Genomic DNA, 24,864 nt, shown 5'->3' with positions numbered 1-24,864 from the left:
TATGCACATGATGGGGACAGCTGTGCTGCAGACCCCACAGCCTGAGAAGCCTCAAAGGAGATGAGGGCTCAGGAAAGCTGAAGGGCCCAGGGTGCAGTCTACAGCCATGACCTCCAGCTCTAGAAGTAGAGAGGTGACCACATTGGCCACATGTGGGCTCATCCTCCTTCCCCATTCCATAGTCTTTCTCTCCCCTCAGGCCCAGCCCTTGATTGGAATCCCCAAGAGTATCTGGGTAACTGGTGACACTACCTACCAATGGGATTCCTCTGGCTGCCTTCACCCCAGGCACACTATGGCTGGGTAGGTGCCTCTCCTATTCTTCCACCATCAAAACACTTACCAAGCCACATAACAATTGTCTACTCACTTACTTCCACCATAAGACATGAGCTTCTTGAAAGCATGGTTTGTCTTGTTCACTGTTGTATCTTCATCGTTAAGAACCAGCCCTGCCACATAGTAAGTGCTCATTAAATGTGTGGTAAAATGAACGCATGAATGCATGAATAAATGGGCCATGGTGGTTAGTCAGCCTCTAAGATCATACCCAGTGACTGGCCCTCTCAACTCTAGGCCACAACACAGGAAAGCCCAAGGAGGCTCAGGGATCAGGTCAAGCTCATTCCTTCATCAGGATGCCTCCAAGCCCCGCCCTAGAGAACATAACCCATGTGCTTCAGCTCACGTTCCCCACCTATGATTTACTTTTGCCTGAAAGAATAACCTTGGGGCTGTTTGCCCAAGTTAATGCTTAGTGCTTTCCTCATGCTGCAAGTGTTTACCTTTGCAAAGCATCAGGTTCAGATTCCAGCCAGGGAGAGGGGCACATTCCTGGGGGAAACACAGCTAGGAACATGACCCAGGTCATGCTGCTTTGCTCTCACTTTTCTTCTTGCCTGGCTTCACACGTTCTTCTCTCTGGCATCTTTTACTCATTGCAAGTCAGAGATGGGACAGTCTTAGGGCTTCTCCCAACCTCTCAGTGTTCCAGAGGTGGAAACTGAGGCCCAGCTGGTCTGGGAGGAAAGCCAGGTCTAGAACCCTGGCCCAGCTGACTAAAGGAGACGAGGACGTCTCATTGAACCACCATGGAGACCTTAGGGCTGGCTGCTCCAAACCCTTCATTTTCCAGATGAGGAAAATGAGGCCCAGAAAGTTAAATAACTTGCTCAAGGTCAACAAGGACAAGTTAACAGGAAACTAGGACCTCACAGAGATGTTCCAATGCACAGTTACACCAATAGCCAAATATGAGTTGAACAGTTCTGTGTCTAAAGTCATGTTACCTATAAAAGCAGATGCAGTGGACCCAAAAAAGAACGTGTTCAGTTGCTTGTCTCATGTGACATGCCCTCAATTCAGGTTCTGGGCCTTCTTCAAAGCTGCCACATAAATGCAGTTCAACACAGCCACACACGTGACCACGGAGTGTAACTCTAAGACTGATTCCACAGCCTCATGGTCAGCATGTGTCCTGTGGGGTTCTGAAGGCCTCACTAAGGAGGTTTGTGGGTCTGAGCAGGTGGCTGACTTCCAGGACCTCAAGGGAGCCACCCTCGGCATGAGACCCAGCCCAATAACCACCTGTGTGACCTTGGCCAAGACCCTTATCCTCTCTGAGACCTTGTTTCCTTTTGGAATAGCACTTACTCGTAGGGGTGTTATGAGGATTCAATAAAATAAGGTGTTCTGAGTTACTAGCAAAAAGTAAATGATAGCCACATAAACAGGCTTTTACCCTGCCTCACCAATTACACCCACTCCCCAGCCCCCCATCATCACCTTTAATGAGAACATTCAAGGTCTTATGCAGTTCTCTGGCTTGGTAATAATTGTAGCTGACACCCTGTGGGGAACTTACTTGTAAAATTGCTTCAGCTCCCATGTCAGCAAAATGATCTCACCATTTAACCAAGTGATCCCACGCCAGGTAGTTCCTTGTAGTAGAAATAATTCTCTGAGAGGAAAAGCTTTCTGCATCAAGTTCATTGCAACCCTGCTTATAAAGGTAAAAAATTGGAAACATACTGCTTGTCCCAGATAGGGTAATGGATACATAAATTATGAAACATCCCCTCAGTGGAATATTACTCAGCCTTTAAAAATGATGAGTATGAGCACTGTTGGAATATGGAGAGATGTTTATTATATAATGGGAAATGAAAAGAGCAAAAAGCAATTATATTTGTGCAGTTACATGAAAAATATATTTGCTTCTGGATACAGAATAGAAACACAGGAAAATAAAAAGTCAATCCATTAAGATGATAAGAATGTGAGTATATTTTTTTTGAATTTTGTTTTCTGCTATTACTCTGCTTTTGTGCAACAAATATATTTTTTAAAAGAATAGGGAAGAAAACCTGATACTTGCTCCAGAAAAAATTTAGCTGAAAGCAACTTTCATTTGTGGGAAAATGCCTGGCACAGAACAGGCACTCGGGAAGTGATAGAAAGAGGAATGAATGAATGAATGAATGAGTGAACCGAGTACCCCCACCTCAATATCAGCACCAAAGCTGTGCCACTGGGAAGCTAAATTAGATGAGAAGGATTTGTGTTGTCTTTTCCCATTCAAGCCACTGTCCCAAGGTCTGTTTGGAAAAGCCTTCCTGGGTCTGCCCTTTCTCTGGAGCTAAGAATAAGAGAGTAGATGAGGCACTGGAGATCTCAGCAGGTATAAAGTAAAATAAAGGCTAGCAGAGTGTCTGTCATAGAGTAAAAACAAAAGTTGACCGCTTGTATGCCCATCAGTAGTGCACAGAAGCAGAACCAGACTTGAAGAGACCACCTGAGTCTCCAATGGAGATACAGGATTCCCACCCACCATTGCTCCCAGGGTGCTTATCTCAGTGAGGTGGGTGGCTCTGAGCTGGGAAAAGACTCACGTGCTCCTAGAGCCCTTGACTTTGATACCATCTAATCATGCCCTAAACCCCATAATTAGAGTTAAGGTCGTCTGCCTTGACCTGTCCTTCTGTTCCTTGTAAGCCTCCTTGGCAATTGTGTAGGTCATGTCAAGACAGACAGGGATAAGAGGACATGAAGCTCAAAGTCAAGAGTTAATCGTAATCACGGGAATCTACCCCCAAAACCAAGAGCACATGGTATACACTGTATGTTAGCTAACTTGACAATAAATATTATATATATATATATAAAGTTAGATAGTCATTATACAGCCAAATAAAATTTTGAAATAAGAACGTCATTCAGTTCATCTGTCTATTAAAACAGCACTCAGAAAACTGATTTTAAACCAAGATCCACCATTCCAAGAGCTGTTGAAGGACTTGCTCTTTGACTTGTCCAGCTCCTAGCCAGCTTACCCCAGCCAGACGCTGGTCACACACCTACATCACCGTCTCTTGGCTGTGTAAGAATTCTAGTGTTATCCACTGTGATGGGAGGAAAAGACATGGAGTCTGAGGCTGAGGCTGGCAGACAACAGTTCTGGCAGGTGTTCAAGGAGGTCGTGGGTCACCTCAATCATTTGGGGGCATTTCCCACAGGCAAGACAAGGCCCTAGCAACTCTCTTCTTAACTTAAGACACACTTTCTCGTTGACATCTAGGAGCCTCCCTTAGCAAGATGAGCCTTTGTGAGGCATGGTATGTGAGCCCTCTGAGCTTTACAGTAGTGACAGGAACAGAGTCCCAAAAGCCTGGCCAGTTTGTGGGTTGGGACTTCTCAACCCCAGCCCAGTAGAAAGATGCTGGGAATGTTGGGAGAGCTGAGTTCTTTTGATTCTGCTGTTAACCAGATGCACAGTTTGGGGCATGTCAGTTGGCCTCTCTGGGTCCTAGTTTCAACTACAAAATTAGGAAGTTGGACTAGGTTATTCTGGTCACTGGTCCCTAGGAAGCAATGGTTGGGGGTCAGCAAAGGGCATCACTGAGCTATTTCAAACAAGTTGTAAAGAGATTGTATAACACAAGTCAACTAAATGTTGAGTTTCTTTGCTTTTTGCTGGAATTCTAGCTACTGATTCTCTCTAGAGGACTAGAAGAGTAAATTGATGGTGTTGTCTATATCCTTATTAAAAAGAACAGGAAAATGAATAACTCTTCAATAAATGTAGGCTATTTGACATGCATAGAAAGAGAATTAAAAGAGAATTAAAAGTCAGAAACCAGGCTGGGTGCCATGACACTGCATGGTCTCCAAGTCCCTTTCATCCCTAAACTTCTCTGGCCAGATGATTTGGTTTCCCAAGAATGGTCTCCCCAGGCACTCCTGGTCATCCCTAGCCCAAAGGAACTTGGAAGGGCCTTCTAGATAGGCCAAATCTTCCTCAAGTCTTGGAGGGCTAGACATGTCCCAGCCTGATCCTATCATTTGGTTCAAAGTCAGGGCTGGAGCACTCTCTGCAGATTGACACCAACTCCCAGAGGACTCAGAAATATCCTGCCTTCTCAGGCCAGCCCAGTCCTGCACAAGTAACTGACACAGACAACCTGCTGTACAGCCTATAGTGCCCCGGCCTGAACCCTAAGTAATGTGGAGAAACCACAGTATTGCAGGCTATAGTTTATTTTTCCAACATTTTTTTAAAATGGATATTTAAGGGACCATTATCATCATAAAATACAGAACATTTCAATCCCTCCAAAAGATTCCCTTTTGCCTTTTCTGTCCCTGGCCCCTGGAAACCGCTGGTCAGCTCTCTAGGGCTAGCTTCGCCTTCTCCAAAATGTGATATAAATGGAATCACACAGTATGCAACCTTTCAAGTTCGGCCTCTTTCACTTAGTGTAATGGATTTTAGGTTCATCCATGCTACGAGCTTGCATGGATCAGAAACCTGTTCCCTTTTATTGCTGAGTGGTATTCCATTGTGGTAGATTCCTGTATATATTTACTCATTTACCAGTTGATGGGGATTTGGGTTGCTAATAGTTGGGGGCTACTGTGAATAAAGCTGCTGTAAACTCTTGCATCTTTGTGTGGACATATGTTTGAATTTCTCTTGGGTAAGCTCCGAGGCTTGGACTTGATGAGCTTATGGTACATTTACCTTTATAAGAAATTGTCAAACAATTTTCCAAAGTGGCTGCAGTGTTTTGCAATCCCACCAGCAATGCGTGAAAAATTCTAGCTGTTCCACATCCTCACCTACAATTGATGCTGTCCATCTTTTTTCATCTTAGCCATCTTAGAGGAGGAGAAGTGGTATCTCGTTGAGGTTTAAATTTGCATTTCTCTCATGAATAATGATGTTGAGCATCTTTTCGTGTGCTTCTATGCTATGTGTGTATCTTTTTATAAGATGTAGCCGCTTAAACCTCTTGCCCATTTTACAATTGGTTGTTTGTCTTTTTATGCTTGAACTGTAAGTGTTTTTTACATATTCTGGATAAAAGTCCATTGTCAGATATATGTATCTTGAATATTTTCTCCCAGTCTGGCTTGGCTTTTCATTTGCTCAGTGGAATCTTTCTAAGATCAGATGTATTTAATTTATCAAATTTTTCTTTCATGATTTGTGTTTTGGTGTCCAAAAAACAAAACAAAAAAAACTCTGCTTTCCTCAATGTCATCAAGATTTTCTCCTGTTTTCTTCTAGAATTTTTATGGGTTTTGCTTCTAAATTTGGGTCGGTGATCCATTTCAAGATGATTTTCCTTCCTCCAACATTTTTTTATGGCAAATTCATAATAGTGAACATTTACATAGCACATGCTACATGTCTGGCAGTATTACAGAATGTATTAATACTAATTCAACAAATAATTCTCTAATATAGGTGCTATTATTACCTCCATCTTAAAGATGATACAATGAAAAAATTCAGGCATGGCAAGGTTAAGAAATTTGCCCAAGGTCACACAAGTAGTAAATGTCAGAAGTGGACCTTGAACCCAAGCCACGTGGCTCCTAGTCTGGATGCCTGGCCATGACACTCCACAGCCCCTTGGTCTCCTGGATAAAGTTTTAATGTGAGCAAAACCAGACCTAGGTTCTTCTTTCATGGAGCTTATCATCAAATATAGGAGATAGATATTTATGTAATGACTGCTCAATTAGAAAATTATAACTGTGAAATCACCTAAAAGGACAAATAATAGGAAGATGGGACCAAGTCAGGAAACTCAGAGAGATTTTCCCTGAGGAAATGAAGATTGCATTTTGACTTTGAGAAAGAATGATATTAACTAGTCAAATAGGACACAACAGCTGAGCATGTCAGGCCAGGGGACCACAGGAGGAAAGACCAGGCAGGAAGGTATGTCACACACTGGATGTTGAATTAAAAACTCAGAATAATCATCAACAAGGATGGCAATTTTTATTATCATTTCTCTTTCCACTTATTCACTCGGTCGCCCTTGAACTGGAGCGACCAACTCATCCTAGTTTGACAGGACAGGTGGTCACCCTACCTTGAACTGTTCAGGGCAGAATGTGACCATGACCTTGGAACCACTTTAAGGAATTAAGCACCATTACCTCCAGAGGATTCCAGTACAAATGGGAAACTTTTCTGAATGGCATACTCTTTCATAATCAGATTTTTTGAAAGACAAAAACTCATTCTGATTCTCGCCAGAGTTGCAGAGGAGTACAGCTTAAGAAGAAAGTCTGGAGGAAAAAAAAAATATCTCCAGCAAGAAAACTCAGCCTAGAGTTACTTTCTTCCCTGGAATCTCCAAGTAGAAATGAATTGTAGTCTCAGGCTATAGGATGGCTAGCAAAATCAGGCCAAAGTAGACAAAGAAAACAGAATAAATCAGACTTGTGAAAATAGCTTTCCTTCCATCCCTTATGTCATCATCTTATTTCACAGCAAAATGGTGACGGGAAAAATTCAAGATGGTGGGAGTCAGAGAAGCATTCCTAATCACAGCCATGGGCCCAATCTGCTTATCACCAAAGATCAGCAACAGCTAAGAGCTGAATCTCTAAAGACCCAGCTATGACTAAATTCTCATTCAAGTTTTTCCATCCTACCGTCATGCTAGAAATTCTGAAGTCAGTGTTGTGTATGTACACATCACAGGCATGACCACAGCAGTCAGGAAGAGCTATGACTACAATTTTCTCGTAGGTTCCATCCATCCTGAACAGAAGACACGGTCGGACAAGTTTCCAGAGGGGTCTTCCGGAGGACCCCTCTCATTAGTCCCAGGTCTAAGAATATTTTCAGCAATGTGTAATAACAAAGTCACAAAGTTTATTAAATGACACACACACACACAGTTTAGCAATTTAAAAAATGAACATGAAGACATTTCACAAACAACTCTGTGAAAGGCATATTAATACCTGTGGCCTCTGTATTATGCACTTGTGTCCTCAGCACTAGTCACACAAGGTCCTCAACAAACCTGGAACTGAGCAGAAGCACCCAGCCCAGGCATCACAGGCAGAAAACAGAATGATTACTACCAAGACCTTCTACTGCAGAATCCGTGGCTCTCTCCTCTGCCAGCTCATTTGCCTGCAGTCACCACCTAATGATGTCCTTACCCAAAAGAAAATGAAATAATTTGTTCTTATACGAAACATTAGGAACCTCAAACCTGGGGACTGACTTAAGAATGGAGAAATCATTTGCTGCAAGGAATCTAATATTAGAAAATGCAATGGCCTGCACCCAGCTTCTGCTTCTGACTGATTTTGAGGAAGTTCTGCTGCCCCAGGAACTTGCTGTCATGCAGACGGCAACCCCAAGGCTCCTTAGTCCGTCAATCCACTTTCCAGGTGACGGGGGCTGACTCCCTCAAAGGGTTCCACCGTTTACCTTTAATAGTCTCTCAAAACCATAGCCTCATCCCCAGGTTCTTATCACTGGTGTGTCTTTATCTCTTCTAAAGACAGGAGAATATAACAATTATAGAAGACGCACCCGGGGAAGGAGATACTCCTATCAAATACAATTGGAACGTATTTCCTCACTCATAACAGAATCATGGTGTGTTCTCACAACTTGCTCACAGAGTTGCTGTGAGGTTTACATGAGTTAATGCAAAGAAGACTGTTAGAAAAGTGCCTGGCACAGAGGAAACACTCAATAAATAGTGGCTTAAAAAGTGCAGAAAGTCAGTCTGAATATATATGCATATATAGAGATATATGAACAAGATCACACCTAAGGAGCTAATGATTCTACTTTCAAAAGTCTAGACTAAGAAAATAGTCATAGATTTTCTAGACAAAGATTTATGTATAAAGATGGTCATCAGAGCATTGTTTGTAATAAAAAAAAAATACCGAAACAACCTAAATGTCCAACAGTAATGGAATAAGTACACAAACTATGCCACTTTTCAAAAGCATGTTTTTTTTCTTCTTTTAATGTTTGTTTATTTTTGAGAGACAGAGCATGAGCAGGGGAGGGGCAGAGAGAGAGGGAGACACAGAATCCGAAGCTGGTTCTAGGCTCTGAGCTGTCAGCACAGAACCCAATGAGGAGCTTGAACTCACAAACTGTGAGATCATGACCTGAGCTGAAGTCAGATGCTTAACTGACTGAATCACCCAGGCACCCCTCAAAAGCATGTTTTTGAAGAATTTGTAATGCTATAGGAAAATTATTAAGACGGGTGAAGAAGGATATGAAACCATTTGCATCATATGATTTCGATTTTAGATACTCCAAATAAATATCTATGGAACGAATCTCCACAAGATTAGAAGGAAATACTCCAAACATTACTTGTGTTTTTCTCTCAGTAGTGAGATTCTTTACTCATTTCAGCACTTTTCAAATTATTTACACATATACAATGAGTTTGTATTAATTCTACAAATAAAAGTTAAGACTCTATTACAATTTCACAATTAAAAAAAAAATGCATGAAGTTCTAGACTAGGCCAGTGGCAAGGGACAGAGAAGATAATCCTGAGGATGGGTCCTCAGTATTGGGTGACCCGAGAGCATTCTAGAACAGCTCTCCGTTTTCTAGCTTGAGCAATAGCATGGACAAATAATGGTGTTTTGAATCATAGTAGGAAATGTAGAGAGAAAGGAAGAAAAATGGATTGGGAGGAAAGAAAATAAATTCAGTTTGGCTACACTGGGTTTGCAGTACCGAAAGGATCCGCTGGGAGAGGTGCCCAGTCAAGAGCTGGCTACAACGCGTGGCTAGAGCCTGGGAAACATTTTGGTATACATGTGGGTATGGGTGACAGCAATGCATCCTTGACGCCATGGCTCAGCCCAGAATGCACCAGCATTCTCTGTGTTCTGTGAAGGGGACAATCAGACTCTGCCCCCATGGAAACTCAGACACTCGAGCTCTGGAGCTCTACCCCTTCCTGCTACCCAAAATGTGACCTGAAGTGGCCCCTGCCTCCCTCGGTCCCAGAGACGACTGCTGCAATATAGCGAAGAGCCTCACAGAGATTTGCTGTGACTCAAATGCTGTTTGGCACTGTGACTCTCAGAGTCAACCACGTAAAACTTACTACTGCATATTTTGCAGGAATGGTGTTCAAGACAGTGGCCATTGCCTCACCCGGTGGACTCCTTTCACAATAACATAGAAGGAAACCATCTCAGGCTCAAGGACCAGAAATGTGTGAGCGACTGGACGCCATGAATCCTATAATTGCTCTTGTTTCCCTCTCCGATTGGGCCAATAAGAAGCTCATAATAAAATCTGTGGCCTATCTTCAGCAACATTACATGATCACACAGTGTGCCTTTTAGAGTACTAATCTATTAGCATTTCTGTCTTTGTTGTTTTACTGCCCTTATTTTCTCGTTGTCCCAATTTCTTCAACTATAAATTTTTGTAAACTACTTAAAGTCTAAAATTTTCTGCCATGTCACACCCACTCACTAATGCCATTTCTATCTCCTAGAGTTGCACAAAAGAATTCTAGGCTCTCTTCTCCATAACAGCCCTTCAACACTCATGTCCTCCACGAAATCTTTTTTTTTTTTTTTTTTTTTTTTTTTAGATACCAGAGTCTCACTTTCTTCAGCAGTTTGTCCTAGATGTGAGCTCCTAAAGCATCTTTCATCCTTCTAGACTCAAATGATGCCTCATCTTCTCTGGACATCTTCTCTAGCCCCTATTCAGGGCACCCCTCCCCTGTAGCACCTACAGCAACCACATGCAATGACTGGTTCTCACACTTGCCTCTCCCACCAGACTGGGGACTCCTGAAAAACAGAGGCGGTGCCCTGTGTGCCTTCAAAGAGTACCTAGCCAGGGCGCAAGGCATAATATAAAATATGCTTAATAAGTTTTTGTTGAGGAAATAAATGATTGAATATACACATACATACAACGTAACTTCCTCACTCCTATGCGTGCCAAAAGAAAGCCAAGCCAGGAAGAAAAGGGAGAAGCCAGTTCAGTTCAGTTCTTTGAGAGCTTCTCCTTCTGACAGCTGTTTCTCCATAGGACTCTCCCGAAGAGCCTTGAGGCCCTAGACACCCGGCCAAGCTTATTCTCCAGCCAAATCCAGAGTAAATGCACATAAGACAGAATTGGTCCTGAGAGGGCAACTGGGCTAAGTTTTCACAGAAAGAAAGGGTCTCACAGATCAAAAATGCAAGATGCTGGATGCTCCAGTTGGTATTTATTTTAATTGTTCTGAGCTCTTTACAAATATCTTATTTAATCTTTGTAATAACTTCATGAGATAGGTACTATTTCTATCCCCGTTTTGTTTTCATTTATAGTTTTCTTAGCATTTGAGTCAGCTATCCTGAAACGAAGGAAGATATAACTATTCCATCACTAAGTACAAGAAAATTGGTTGCATTTAGTACCAGTGCATACATGGCGGACAAATCAAACCTTAGCCTTTGACCTGAGACCTGGGTGCATGGAATACCGCATCATTCAGTAAGCATTCATTGAGCACCTACCAGCACTGCCCTCCGGGAGCTCACAGCCTGGTGGAGGAAACAGCACACACCTAAACAAATAAATTACCAGGTCCCATGACAAGCACATTAGAACCAAAGATGCAATACAGTGCTGGTGGCAAGAGGAAGTAATGATCTCTGACTGGATGAGAAGGCTTCCTGGAGGGTATGATGGCTGAGTTCCATTTTAATGGATGGTCTGGGGCTTACCACGGAGCAGCAGAGATGGGGGAGGGGGGAGTTTGCGAGAGTACAGAGGTGCAGGGAACCACTGGCAGTGGGGAGCAGGAGGGGAGGAGCTGGGGAGCGAGGGATTATCACTGGGTGGTGGCCTTGGCTACAATACTACGAAGCTCAAAGTCACTAACGGATATGATAGTCATTCCTGTTCTAGGAAGATTCTTTGAGAAGCAGTGTGAGAGAGGATGTCATGATCAAACAGAGAGAGAGAGAGAGAGAGAGAGAGAGGTGTTGGGAGGCTGTTGCAATCAACCAAGCAAGAAACACTGTGCTCCTGAGCTAGAGAACTGGATTCTAGGCATATTTGGGAACCCAAAGCTTCAGATTGACCGGAAGGCTGGTGTAGGGGATCAAGGTGACACTTCAGCTTCTACTTAGAAGACCGGGAGGGCGGTGCAGCCAGTGAAATGGGGAGCATGAGCTGGGAACCCCCCTGGCAAGGATGAGAACAAGTTCAAGCAGCCTCCAAGCTTGGGAAAGCCAAACGGGTGGCAGACATTTTCTTAATTATCACCGAGCAGTACTGCAGTCTCACTCACATCTCCCTTTAATAAAATATGATGCATTTCACTCTGTCATCATAGTGAAAAATCATTGCCCTTTGCAGGAAATTAATAACCTTTCAAATTAATAACCTTTGGGTAGGAAAATTGGTTTCATTAATACCTCCCCTTGCACTTTGTTAGGTTCATCATCTCTCTATTCTGCTGTCCCCTGAAACCAAAAGCCCAAGACTTAATGTCTGAGAAGCCTGAATGACTTTATGCTCAGAATGAATGGTCGGGATCCTTAGTAATTGGACTCAATTGAATTCACTGACCAAAAATGCTGGTGTGGCCTTATGGCTGCCCCTCAGTCCTGGAGAGCCCACCCTGAGCTGGAAGGGAGGATGAGGGCAACCTTCCCCAGCTCCCAGCCCGATCCCTAATCATGGCAGAAAAGATGTCACCCATCTTGTTGTCACAACCTGAGAACCTAACACCTCCCCGGGCTTCTCCCAGCCCCTGAGCAGAGGTGTCAGTCTTTGGCCAACACCACGGCCTTGACAGCTGTTGGGCTGCCTGACAGAGTTGTGTGACTGCTCACTACCACTCCAAAAAGGCTCAAGATCAAGGTCAGGCTCCCCTAAAAGAGAGACTAGAAGGCATTTTGAAAAAACAACAGAAGGTAAAATCTTGAAAACAATCTTTCGCGGCCTGTCTCATTCTTCCACAGTCTTTGAAAGATTCCAAATGGATACACATTTATCCTTTTCTACTGAAAAACTCCTTAGCAGCAGCCTTATCATCTAGGGCATCAAGTCCAGACTCCCCAGCATCCCAGGGCCCAGGACACTCCAACTGCCCAGCCTTGTCTTTCTCTTCCTCATGCCCACAAGGTACCACCCTCTGAGCCCTATCTCGTCTGTTCCCCCAGCTCAGAAAGCTCTGCTCTCTCCCGCCACCGATGCACCCACCCCCCAAAAGCCCTTGTCCATCCTTCCAGGCAGGATCAGCATCACTTTCCCTGAAAAGTCTTCTCTGAATGTTACTCCCTCCATCAAGCAGAATCAGCCACTCCTTTGAGATCCTCTCTGCCCCAACCCTACCTGGTCTATGCAAGGCTGCATAGTATAGTTTGACTACAAGTGACAACAGGCTGAGCTACATGAGCAAATGCATAGTGTCATCTAACTAAGGTGCTCTATTCATGGTTTCTGCAGCATAGGGATGTAGGCAATTGGAATCAGAGGGAGTGGGTTCAAATCCTGACTCCACCACTTACCGGCAGTGTGATTTGGGGTGAAATACTCATCTTCCACAACTGCCTCTTCCGTATCCCTAGCGTCTCTGAGTTACTCCACTGTCTGACTGGCTGATCCCATAGTCCCCAGGATGGCAGGACGGAGGATCTGGTCCCTCCACCTTTGTGTTCGATTCTCCCCGGTCAGCCTTCATCATCTCCCAGGGGAGAAATGACCATTCTGCTGGACACGCTCTTTTGGGTTCCCTGAAGCTGCAGTTCGTGCCTACCTCTAGCACCTCACAGCAACCCCGCTGGCTGGTGCTTTTAGAAACTTCTGGGCTGTCCCAGAGCTGGCAGAAGCAGAACAGATGCCAGGGTAAATACTGTCTCCAATCTTATATTCCAGGGCCATTTGGAAGAAGACCGAGAGCCGCTGAAACAAAGGAAGCATCGCAGGAGACACAGATCAGATTCCTGCTTTTTCAAGAAGAAACGGATAAGGGCTGTCAGATTCGGCTCAATCACCCAGACACGTTACAGCAGTGTGGCTTCAACTCCTCTCTGCCTCTGGTGATGATAATCCACGGGTGGTCGGTAGGAAATGCTGACATGCCTTTTTTCTCTCTGCTTTTACATTTTCTGTTTTTTTCTCCCTCGTGTGTCCAATTTTAATAAAAAGATAGGAAACCAGTGATAAAAACTTCATGCATAATATTAAAATGTAAAGCACATTCTAATTTTCCAAGTGCTTCCCCACACAGCATCTCATTGATTATCTCAATGCCATGAATGAGCAGGATAGGGAAAATAGAATTATCTCCACATTTCAGATAATAAAATACGGCTCAAAGAATCACACAGCACATGAAGGCCCATAAGTGACTGCAGTCCATGCAAGTGAATCTGCATGTTTCAAAAGAGGAGGTAGGAAGCCACAGAAGACATAGTCTCCCAGTGAAATGTTGCAACTGTAAGGTTTAAATACAGGTGCAAGTAACAGAAACTCAATTGGCAATAGTTCAAATAAACCAGAAGTTTGTTCCTATTTCACACACTAGTCTGGAGGTATGCAATCCAAGTCCTCAGGGACCTAGCTCATTTCCAGCTTAGTAGTCTGCCATCCTTAGACTGTAGCATTTGTCCTTATAATCCAAGATGGCAGCCAGAGCACCAGTCGTCACATCTTTATTCCAGGTAGCACAATTAGTAAAGGGTGTACACAAAGGAGTCAAGGAGTAGGGTTTTTTTTAAACAGCTTTATTGAGATATAATTCACATACCATGTAACTCATCCATTTAAAGTATACAATCCAATGGTTTTTGCTATAAAGAGTGGTACTTTTTTGGTTAGCTACCCAGAAGCATCTGTGAAATGCTTCCAGTTACAGTCATTGGCCATAGCTAAGTAGAAATGTGACTGAGACATGCAGCCTCTTAAGGAAAATGTAGCCCTTCTCGGATGCTGAAAATCCTGGACAAAGGGGAGAAAGAATATTGTAGGCAATGACTGAACTCAAACTAAGCAAGGACTTGTCTCCAAGACAAAATTGTACCTCCCTGGCTCCCCAACAACCCACAATTTGAAGCTCTGTTGAGAGCTTGAAACCTCCAGAGATTTGGGGGGTCTATTTCATGACTTGGAAATCTTTCCCTGACTTCTAGTTGAAAAATACTCTTGGGACTCCTGGGTGGGTCAGTCAGTTAAGTGTCTAACCCTGGCTCAGGTCATGATCTCACAGTCGTGAGCCCTGCATTGGGCTCCTCGCTCAGCATGAAATAGAAAAAAAGAAAGAAGAAAGAAAGAAAGAAAGAAAGAAAGAAAGAAAGAAAGAAAGAAAGAAAGAAAGAAAGAGGAAAGAAGGAAGGAAGGAAGGAAGGAAGGAAGGAAGGAAGGAAGGAAGGAAGAAAGAGAAAGGAAGGAAGGAAGGAAGAGAAAGGAAGAGAAAGGAAAGAAGGAAGGAAGGAAGAGAGAAAGAAAGAAAGAAAGAAAGAAAGAGGAAGAAAGAAAGAAAGAAAGAAAGAAAGAGGAAGGAAGGAAGGAAGGAAGGGGAAAGAAGGAAGGAAGGAAGAAAGAGAGAGAGAGAGAGAGAGAGAAAGAAAGAAAGAAAGAAAGAGGAAGGAAGGAAGGAAGAAAGAAAGAGAAAGGAAGGAAGGAAGGAAGAGAAAGGAAGAGAAAGGAAAGAAGGAAGGAAGGAAGAAAGAGAGAAAGAAAGAAAGAAAGAAAGAAAGAGGAAGAAAGAAAGAAAGAAAGAAAGAAAGAAGAAGAAGGAAGGAAGGAAGGAAGGAAGGAAGGAAGAAAGAGAAAGGAAGGAAGGAAGGAAGAGAAAGGAAGAGAAAGGAAAGAAGGAAGGAAGGAAGAGAGAAAGAAAGAAAGAAAGAAAGAAAGAAAGAAAGAAAGAGGAAGAAAGAAAGAAAGAAAGAAAGAGGAAGGAAGGAAGGGAGGAAGGGGAAAGAAGGAAGGAAGGAAGAAAGAGAGAGAGAAAGAAAGAAAGAGGAAGGAAGGAAGGAAGAAAGAAAGAGAAAGGAAGGAAGGAAGGAAGAGAAAGGAAAGAAGGAAGGAAGGAAGAAAGAGAGAAAGAAAGAAAGAAAGAGGAAGAAAGAAAGAAAGAAAGAAAGAGGAAGGAAGGAAGGAAGGAAGGAAGGAAGGAAGGGGAAAGAAGGAAGAAAGAGAGAAAGAAAGAAAGAAAGAAAGAAAGAAAGAGGAAGGAAGGAAGGAAGGAAGAGGAAAGAAGGAAGGAAGGAAGAAAGAGAGAAAGAAAGAAAGAAAGAAAGAAAGAAAGAAAGAAAGAAAGAAAGAGGAAGGAAGGAAGGAAGAAAGAGAAAGGAAGGAAGGAAGGAAGGAAGAGAAAGGAAGAGAAAGGAAAGAAGGAAGGAAGGAAGAAAGAGAGAAAGAAAGAAAGAGGAAGAAAGAAAGAAAGAAAGAAAGAAAGAAGAAGGAAAGAAGAAAGAGAGAAAGAAGAAAGAAAGAAAGAGGAAGGAAGGAAGAAAGAAAGAAAGAGGAAGGAAGGAAGAAAGAAAGGAAGGAAGAGAAAGGAAAGAAGGAAGGAAGGAAGGAAGGAAGGAAGGAAGGAAGGAAGGGAAAGGAAGGAAGGAAGAGAAAGGAAGGAAGGAAGAGAAAGGAAGGAAGGAAGAGAAAGGAAGGAAGGAAGAGAAAGGAAAGAAGGAAGGAAGGAAGGAAGAAAGGAAGGAAGGAAGGAAGGAAAAGGAAGAAAGAAAGAAAGAAAAAGGAAGAAAGAAAGAAAGAAAGAAAGAAAAAAGAAAGAAAGAAAGAGGAAGAAAGAAAGAAAGAGGAAGAAAGAAAGAAAAAGGAAGAAAGAAGGAAAGAAAGAAAGAGGAAGAAAGAAAGAAAGAGAAAGGAAGGAAGGAAAGAAGAAAGAGAGAAAGAAGAAAGAAAGAAAGAACGAAAGAAAGAAAGAAAAATACTCTTGAAACCCTCATCTCTCCTACCCTAGAGAACAAAATGAGCCCGTCAACCCACCAGCCACTCTTTCCACATGTATTCAAGGAGAGCCTGCTATGTGCATGCTCACAGCCCCCATGAACAAAACAGACCCTGTTCCTGGTCTCACGTGGTAGACCACGTGGTGATGCCACATGGGTATAGCCACGAGGTGGGGTGCTGCCATTGCTACAGGGGAAAGCAGTGGTGACTATCGCCTGCTAGCAGCTTCCCCGTAGGATTCAAAGAGCTCCCACCCTAAGGAAGTGGAGGTTCCTCACACCCCAGGGTCCGCAGTGAGGGTGGTGATGGGTTTTCCTGCTGCTAAAGAAGAGACCTAACATAAATTGAGGCCTTACCGTAAGTGAGACCCTTTACATTATACATCCACCCATTTAATCCCCACACCTCCCTACGAGGAGGGTTAGTATCTCTCACATCAGGAAAATGCACTCAGAGAGGTCAAGCAGCTACCATAGTCACACAGCCAACAGTGGACACAAATTCACCCAGAACACTCACACTCCAAGTTCACACTCTCAAAGACTCCCAGTTCACTGGGCCTTTGTCAGAGGGGTTTGAATGGGCCCCCCAATTCTGCAGCAGGCTTCACACTGCAAACTCCTAGCTGTGGCTTTCTCCAGCTGGGGTAGGAGCTCAATCCATGCTTCTTTAAGAAAAACAGAGGGCAGAATGCTAAGATGAAACATGTTTTTAAAGGGAACCAAAGAGCAGACTCTCTCCAATGGGAACCCTGCGGGAAGATATGGATTAGAAGGAGGCAAGTCACTGTAGAGAAGAGTATCCTATTTCTTCAGCTGCTTTAGCCAAACAGACTTTCCTTACAAGAAAACAGAGAGAAAGTGGGAAGGAAGGAATGCGTCCAGAGGAAAGATGTGCGAAGGGGTGGAGGAGAAGCTGGAGCTGAGAGCCACCAAGTCACAAAGGCTGCACGCAGCACAGCTGGGGCTTCTTCCAGGTGCTCTCCCTCTGACCCTGCCCACTACACCCTCCCTGCCCCCATCACCCTCCCTGCCCCCCTCACCCTCCCTGCCCCTTCACTTTCCCTGCCCCCATCACCCTCCCTGCCCCCCTCACCTTCCCTTCCCCCCTCACTCTTCCTGCCCTCCTCACTCCTCCTGCCCCCATCACCCTCCCTGTCCCCCTCACCTTCCCAGCCCCCCTCACCCTCTCTGCTCCCCTCACTCTTCCTGCCCTCCTCACTCCTTCTACCCCCATCACCCTCCCTGCCTCCCCTCACCTTCCCTGCGCCCCACTTAGACTCCAGCAACACTCAACTGCTTGGAGCTCCTTCCACTCTCCTGTGATTTCTCTCCTCTTGGCCTTGGCTCAGGCTGTGCTTTCTGCCTACAGTGTTCTCCCTCTTCTCCTTCGGAACAGTATCCATTATATGTAAGGTGCTCCAAAAATATTTGTTAACTGAATTAATGACTAAATAAGTATCTTGTTTACAAAATGCTACATGAAGATAGCAGGGTTTTCCTACCAGGGTCTTTTACCAGAATGCACTCTTCATTCTTAAAATCTAGATGGGAATATATCTATTACTACTAGTAATAACAACAGCTGCATCGCTATGTAAATAACTATTAACATAACTGCATAACTAAGTAACTGCGTAACTAACATCTCCTGAGTGCTTACTACATTCCAGGCACCGTTCTAAGTGCTTTCCATCTATTAACTGATTTCATCTTCACGACAATCCTGGAAAAAGCGCTATTATTTTCCCCATTTCCAGATGAGGAAACTGAGGCATGGAAAAGTTAACTAACTTGCCTAAGGTCACGCAGCTAGTAACTGACAGAGTCTGGATTTGAACCCAAGGTGCCCTACGCACACGAAAAGCGCGGGGTGAACATGAGTCAGTGGACGCACCTGACCTCGGAATGACCTGCCGCGTCATCAGTATTGTTCTCCAGCCTCGCCTCCCACTGTCTAGTCTTGAGCCACGCCAGACTCTTCCCCTAAACATACCGTGGGGCCCTTTCCTAACTCTGTGTGCTCTTCCTTCTGCCTGGGCCACCCTAGACAGCCGTGCCCCACACTCACCAGCCCACCCTTATTCTTGTAAGTGAACTCCTATTTGTCCTTGCAGGCGCGACACAAATGTCTTTGTTCTGTGAGCCTGTCAGGAGTGCCCTGCAGGCTGGTTCTCAAACGAGGCGCATACACAGAAAGTTTCTCCATAAACGGGTATTGAGCTCCTGCCATGCTCCAGCCCATGGTGCTTTATTCCCTCGAAAGCGAGCAGATGAGTGGGCCAGAGGATAGCAAAGGAGCGGGGATTCAGAGCCGTGGCTGTGGCCATGGCCCAGCAGGCCTCCCTCCTGGAGCCGAAGGTACCAGGGCTGATGCTCAAAGGATAGGTCAGCTTTAGCACCTGGTTACACAGACTTTTCCATGATTTTAAGGCTCAGAAACTCTTAAAATAGGGACACCTTAAGAGAACAGCTCTCAGTTGGGGGCCAGGGGTAGCCCCCAGGGGACATTTGGCAAAGCCTGGAGACATTTTTGGTTTTCACAGCTTGGCGGGAAGGGTACTGCAGGCACCTATGTGGCAGAGACCAGAGATGCTGCTAGATATCCTACAACACACAGGACAGCCCCCACAAGAAGAAGGATCTGGCCCAAAAAGTCAGTAGTGCCAAGGTGGAGAGACCCCCTCCCTCCCCCCACCCCGAAGCCTTTTTTTCTGGAAAGAAGGATCCAGCATTAGTTAGCCAAGACTTGGAGAATTTAAAAAGTGAAGCGAGAGAAAGAAGAGGCCCCTCTGGCCCCTCCTGGTTACACTGACTACTCTGTGGGCCCACGTGCAGGTGGATGGCTTTCTGGAAGACTGGATCTGGCAGATGGTTGCCGCACTGAAGTCTGGAATGGCCCAGCCAGTGAACGTGGGGCTGGCAGACTGGCTCACCCTGGCCTACCACCACTACACCATGGCTGTCCACAACACCCGCCTCGTGGGCCGCGAGGTGGCCGCTCTCATCCGGTGGCTGGAGGTGAGCCCTGCCCCGGCCTCCCCTTCCCTCCCTTCCTCTCCCTTCCCGGAAGTGTCAGTGAATTAAGCTGGTCTCCAAGCAGCCCAGGCGGGAGGACCGCTCTGCTAACCCTGTAGAAATCGGAGGGCAGGGGTGGAGATGGGACATCAGGGCTCCCTCAGATGCCTTGCTTAAACCCCTATTTTGCAGAACTATCTTCCCCTCTCCCATCCACTGTTTCTTTTATGCTCACTCCCTAGGATGTGCTGAGGGATCTAAACATACCTATAACACCATCAAACCCCACACAAATGAACAGGATCACTGTGCAAGGCATTAAGGTGCTAATAAAGGCAGGCAGAGGGGCAGCATCACCAGGCAGGGTCCCAGGTAGCTGAGACTGAAAGGTGGGAGCCAGCAAAAGTGAGAAACCAGGGGCGCTGAGGTGGCTCAGTTGGTTAAGCATCTGATGTCAGCTCAGGTCATGATCTCACAGTTCATGAGTTCAGGCCCCATGTGGGGCTCTGAGCTCACGGCACAGAGCTTGTTTTGGATTCTGTGTCTCCTTCTCTCTCCCCGTCACCTGCTTGTGTGCTCTCTCTCTCTCTCAAAATGAATAAACTTAAAAAAAAAAAAAAGCGTGAGAAACCAGTTTGGGTCTGGAGGACGAATTAAGCACCTCATTTGCCACCCAGCGTAAAGAACAGGGTGGGAGCCAAGAACAAGCTGGACCCACAGGAGGTTACCGTCCAGCAGCTCTCCCCTGTAACCATCTTGCCTCTGTCTTCCAGGAATCTGTTCAATTTTCTCGAAGCAATGTACACCTAATTGGGTACAGCCTGGGTGCACATGTCGCAGGATTCGCTGGCAGTTACATCGGCGGAAAGCACAAGATCGGGAGAATTACAGGTAACCGTGCCTGATAACTAACAACCACGGGGGGCGGGGAGAGGGGGGCAGGGGGAGGGGCAGGGGTGGTCGTGTGCAGGACCCGCTTCTACAGCAGTCCCGTAATTACCAGGTCCCCAGCTTCCTTCACGCGGCGCCGGTGTTCACGGGAAGACTGGTTACAGGGCGTCAAACATGACCACTGTCACAGACTACTGTTCCTCGAGAATTCAGAATAAATTACAGCCTCAACTTCTGGTGCCTCTCCTCCAACAGGTGCCTCTCGTAGTCATGCCAAATAGGACCTAAAAAGTAGGCTTTCTATACACTGTTCTACCAGCAAAGAGTTTTTCAACCTGTAGTTTAAAAAGCCCAATATGAGCAAGTTAAAAAATCACAGGCTGAAATGTGCAGTAACATCGGCCACGTTTGTGCCTCAGTTTCCACGTTTGTGAAACATACGGGTCTTACTGTGGGACCTGTTTGGACTGAGGCAGGGAGCTCTACACTCACTTGGGAACAGCCCCAGATACCCAGGAAGAACTGGGGTTGTGTGAGAAGGTCTTTCCCCCCAGGCATCATAGACACCAACCTCATCCCCCATGCTGCCCCACAGTTCTGTTTTTGAAGAACACGTATCACCAGGTATTTCCCTGACCAAGTCCCCAAGGCCCCCAGATACCCACAGGACGAAACTCAGAAAGCCCAAACAAGGCCCCAGAGTTCTCCGACCTCCCCTCCAGCCGTTCCCTCCCTGTAGTCCCAGGCGTCCATGACACTAGGTCTTTCTCCACTTCACAAACATGCCATTGCCTCCTATGCTTCTGGGCCTTTGCATGTCCTTTTCTTTTTGCCTGGAACTTTTTACTACCACTTACCCACCCAGCCCTGGTCTAGCTACCAAACTCCTACTCATCCTTCAAGACCTAGCACGTCAAAGCAATAATACTTCACAGGCTAAAACAATTCAAAGGAAATTTGAGATGACTAGCGTTGTTGTGGCCTTTAATTTTATCAAGTCAGAACATTTTTGGCAGCTGACATCTATGATTCCCATTACTTCACCAAAGAAGAGGTTAAAAGATAATGGCAGACATTTAAAAGAAAGAAATTTGTCATTGTGAGAACTCACTTCCTCACCCTTATTTTATTTTATTTTTTTTTATCTTGCTGGTGACTGGGGAGCCCTGCTTCACAGGCCACTGTTCATGGCCCCACCTCTGTGATTTAACCCTCCATAGGCTGGGGGTGAGCAGACCTTCCACAGAAGGCCAATGAGACCCATTGCCAAGCAACCAGGCCTCGAAGGCTAAGTCAGAACCACAGGGAGGTGACCCCAGGCCCCAGCACCCTCTCCACTCTGGCTGGCGTCATGGGCCACATCAGGCATTATTAGCCAGGCTCGCTCATGTCAGAGGCGGCAGGACAGCTAATCACTGCTGTCATCTCATACTCATACCCATGAAGAACAGAATAAAATCACACCAAGACGTCTTTCATTTGTAACCATGGGTGAGAGCTGGAGACAGGTGCTCTCACCGCCCCCTATCAATTCCTTCACCCCCAACAGGGATGGAAGCTAGGGCTGATGTGGGACATCAAAGGGCCTTGCAGTGAAGGTGAAGGAAAAAAGACAGAGGAAAAACTCTGAGTGCATAAATACTCCCCAACTACAGTCAGCCAGGAGCTGCGCTTAGTCTCATGCACACACATCTGTCACTTGACCAGAGCTTTGAGCCGTCCTATTTGCTCATGACATTTTCACCAGGGAACAGTGATGTCCCAAGGCTGTTCTGGACATTCCAAGGAAATGACACTGGTGTAGGAGAAAAGCCAGCTCATTTAGGGAAATTGTTGACAACATACAGGCAAATAAACTCCTTCTTTGATGGGTAGGTTAGGACTACTTACAATAAGCACGGCGGGCTTTTTTTTGTATGCAAACAGATGCTCTTGAAAGTAGCTTGAGAGGTACTTAAAATTGATTCGCTTAAATAAATCAAGCATTCCCTCATAACCTTATTTCTACCACTGGATAGTTCCAGCAGACCTCTCTCCCCATTAGATAACGCACAGCCTGTGTCTAATTTTCGGCACCATGAATTACTGTGGTTTTACTGCGAAAGGTTATAGCAAGATTTTCTAGAGAAAGCTTATCCCCTAGGATTTTCTTCTTCCTGCTAGCTCATGAATGTATAATAACATCAAAAAACTAAAAAGGGCATTCTCCTTGTGTCCCCTTGCTTCCACCTAACCCTTACCGTTGCTTTCCTGTTAGGGCTGGATGCCGCGGGCCCTCTGTTTGAGGGATCTTCGCCCAGTGACCGTCTTTCACCAGATGATGCCAATTTTGTGGACGCCATTCACACCTTTACCCGGGAGCACATGGGCCTGAGCGTGGGCATCAAACAGCCCATAGCACACTATGACTTCTACCCCAATGGGGGCTACTTCCAACCTGGCTGCCACTTGCTACAGCTCTACAAACACATTAGCAAGCACGGCTTAAATGGTGAGAAGGAGGGCCAGGCCGAGAGTACTAGCCTGCATTGGCTTCTACCTCCCACACCTGTATGCCGCCCCCAGACCCAGTGAATCTCCAGCTCTGTGGGACTCTGGGAACCGTTGAGCAAGGGTCGGCGCCCAGGGTATATGGTCACCAAACCCACTAGGAGAGAGGGCTTGTGGGAGTGGGTAAGGCCTGGTGTCCCCCCAGGAGGCCCTCCTCTTAACTGGCAGTGGTTACTGGAGGCTAAGTTCTGACGGTGAGCTGGGGAGCCCCAAGAAGGAATCCCTGCCTCTTAGCCCCACCCAGTGTATGCAACAAAGTCTTTCCAGGGGTACTACCCCTTCTGAAGGTGGAGTCCTGATGCCTGTGGTTATTTCTCCTTCTCTAGAAGCTTCCTCACCCCGGGGGACTTTCTCTATTCTGGGGCACATGAGGACGCACTTAATCGAGCATAGCTTCTTGATCCTTGGTCTGACTGGAGTGGCAGTACCTCTTCCACTCTCATGAGGTTTCATCTAGCTGGTCCCACAGGACCTTACTGGGATTCTTCGGATTCAAAGTTCAGCTCTAATTTGTCACTTCCTTTCCACTGGGGCAGGAACTGGATTGTGGCATGATCTGGGCTGTGATCCCACTTCTCTCTCAGATCTGAGACTGAACCAATAACATGCACATTGACAACATGCACAGGATTAACGAACAAAACTGTCAGCAAAACTCATACATTCCATAGGCATTCCAAATTTCTCATTATTATAAAATATCATCCTGATGAAAACATGCCAACTCACACTAAGCCAGCTGGAGACCTCCACCCCCGCATACCTTCTTCTCACCTTCATCATCCCAAACCAAGCTGAGAACATGCTCTCTTGTGATTATATCACCACCTTCACCCCTCCAGCATCAGAATGACCTTCACACTCAACATTATCTCATTTTGGCCAGCATCCCAGCCTTCCACCCGCCCATGCCTTACAGAAACTTCTGGGAACTCCCCCTCACCATTCTTTACATACCCCTCCCATTAGTGTCCCTCCAGTCATTCACGGGTCCTGTTCCATCACCAGCTGACCAACCAGCCTCTTCCCAGATCTACTCCCTCCCAACGCTCAACACAGGCCTCTAGGATTAGTAACTAGTTGCCTAGTTAAGTAGTAGTTTTAAGTACCTCTCTGACCACTTAGTGTCATTTGCTCCCTTGTACTAACCTTCAAAGTGATGGAACCAAGTATGTTTATTTTGCTTGCCCAGTTTTGAGTTGGTTTTTCTCAGTTTTCTTCACCTTTAAGTTTAAAAGCGATCCCATTCTTGGGCACCTGGGTGGCTCAGTTGGTTAAGCGACTGACTTCAGCTCGGGTCATGTTCTCGGGGTTTGTGGGTTCAAGCCCCGTGTCAGGCTCTATGCTGACAGCTCAGAGCCTGGAGCCTACTTGAGATCCTGTGTCTCCCCCTCTCTCTGCCACTCCCCTGCTCATGCTCTGTGTCTCTCAATGATAAATAAATGTTAAAAAAAATTTTTTTTAAAGCGATCCCGTTCTGGGGTGGTTCTCCCGACACACCTGAACAGAAGGTAGTTTGGTAACTGCTTTAGCACCTCAACACCTCCTGGCTAGGTGAGCTTGAATGAGTTAGTGAATGCCTTTGAAGCTCCATTTTCTCATCTATAACAGCTGCCTCAAGGAGCGGTGGGGAAGATTCAGAAAGTGGATGAGTGAAAGCCCTCAGCATGGTACCTGCCTCATAGTAGGTGCACAACAAATGCACCATTAGTCCAAGAATTAAGGTGTCCAATCTTGGCATTTAGCCTTCAATACCTTTAGGCAGAGTGACCTGTGCTGTACCTCCACATCAGGTACTTTACATACCTTATGGTGGTTCTTCAACATTCCTTAGGAATAATTTATTAAAGACTAGGTTAAGATTTGGAGAGTTAAAAACAAAAAAAGGTCAAAAATCTATGCTAGATAAACTTTCTACACTTGCTGTTTTGGTTTAGGCCCATGCAAACCTGGTTGCTCGGATATATCCTTCTAGAGGCCAATCCCCTTGCTGGTTTTATAGGCCAGTTACCCAATGGAGGCAATGGCTGCTTTAGGGCAGAGAGTAGACATTGTGGGAGAGACCTCAGTTTTCACCAGACCATTAGCTGAGCCCCCAGAGTAACTTGGCAGTCATTTTCCTCGCTTTGTTAAGAGACATTCCACACAAGCCTGTTCCAGCTAATTCA

General features: G+C 45.5%; 1 protein-coding gene across 1 annotated transcript in view; it reads left to right on the top strand.

Annotated features, from left to right (window-relative positions):
- The window catches only part of LIPC (lipase C, hepatic type), a 140,460-nt gene that overhangs the window by 94,935 nt on the left and 20,661 nt on the right, over positions 1-24,864 (top strand). Inside the window, exons 2-5 of the mRNA XM_047075054.1 lie at positions 13,203-13,390; positions 19,076-19,258; positions 20,029-20,146; positions 22,404-22,637. Of these exons, the coding sequence (XP_046931010.1) occupies positions 13,203-13,390; positions 19,076-19,258; positions 20,029-20,146; positions 22,404-22,637 (723 nt within the window). The remainder of the gene's footprint in view (positions 1-13,202; positions 13,391-19,075; positions 19,259-20,028; positions 20,147-22,403; positions 22,638-24,864) is intronic.

Source organism: Lynx rufus, unplaced genomic scaffold, assembly GCF_022079265.1.
Source record: "Lynx rufus isolate CCGP_SWC_20201006 ecotype Redwood Valley unplaced genomic scaffold, mLynRuf1.p SCAF_13, whole genome shotgun sequence".
NCBI lineage: Eukaryota > Metazoa > Chordata > Mammalia > Carnivora > Felidae > Lynx > Lynx rufus.
The sequence above is the reverse complement of the archived record's forward strand: the minus strand, read 5'-3'. Positions and strand labels throughout refer to the sequence as shown.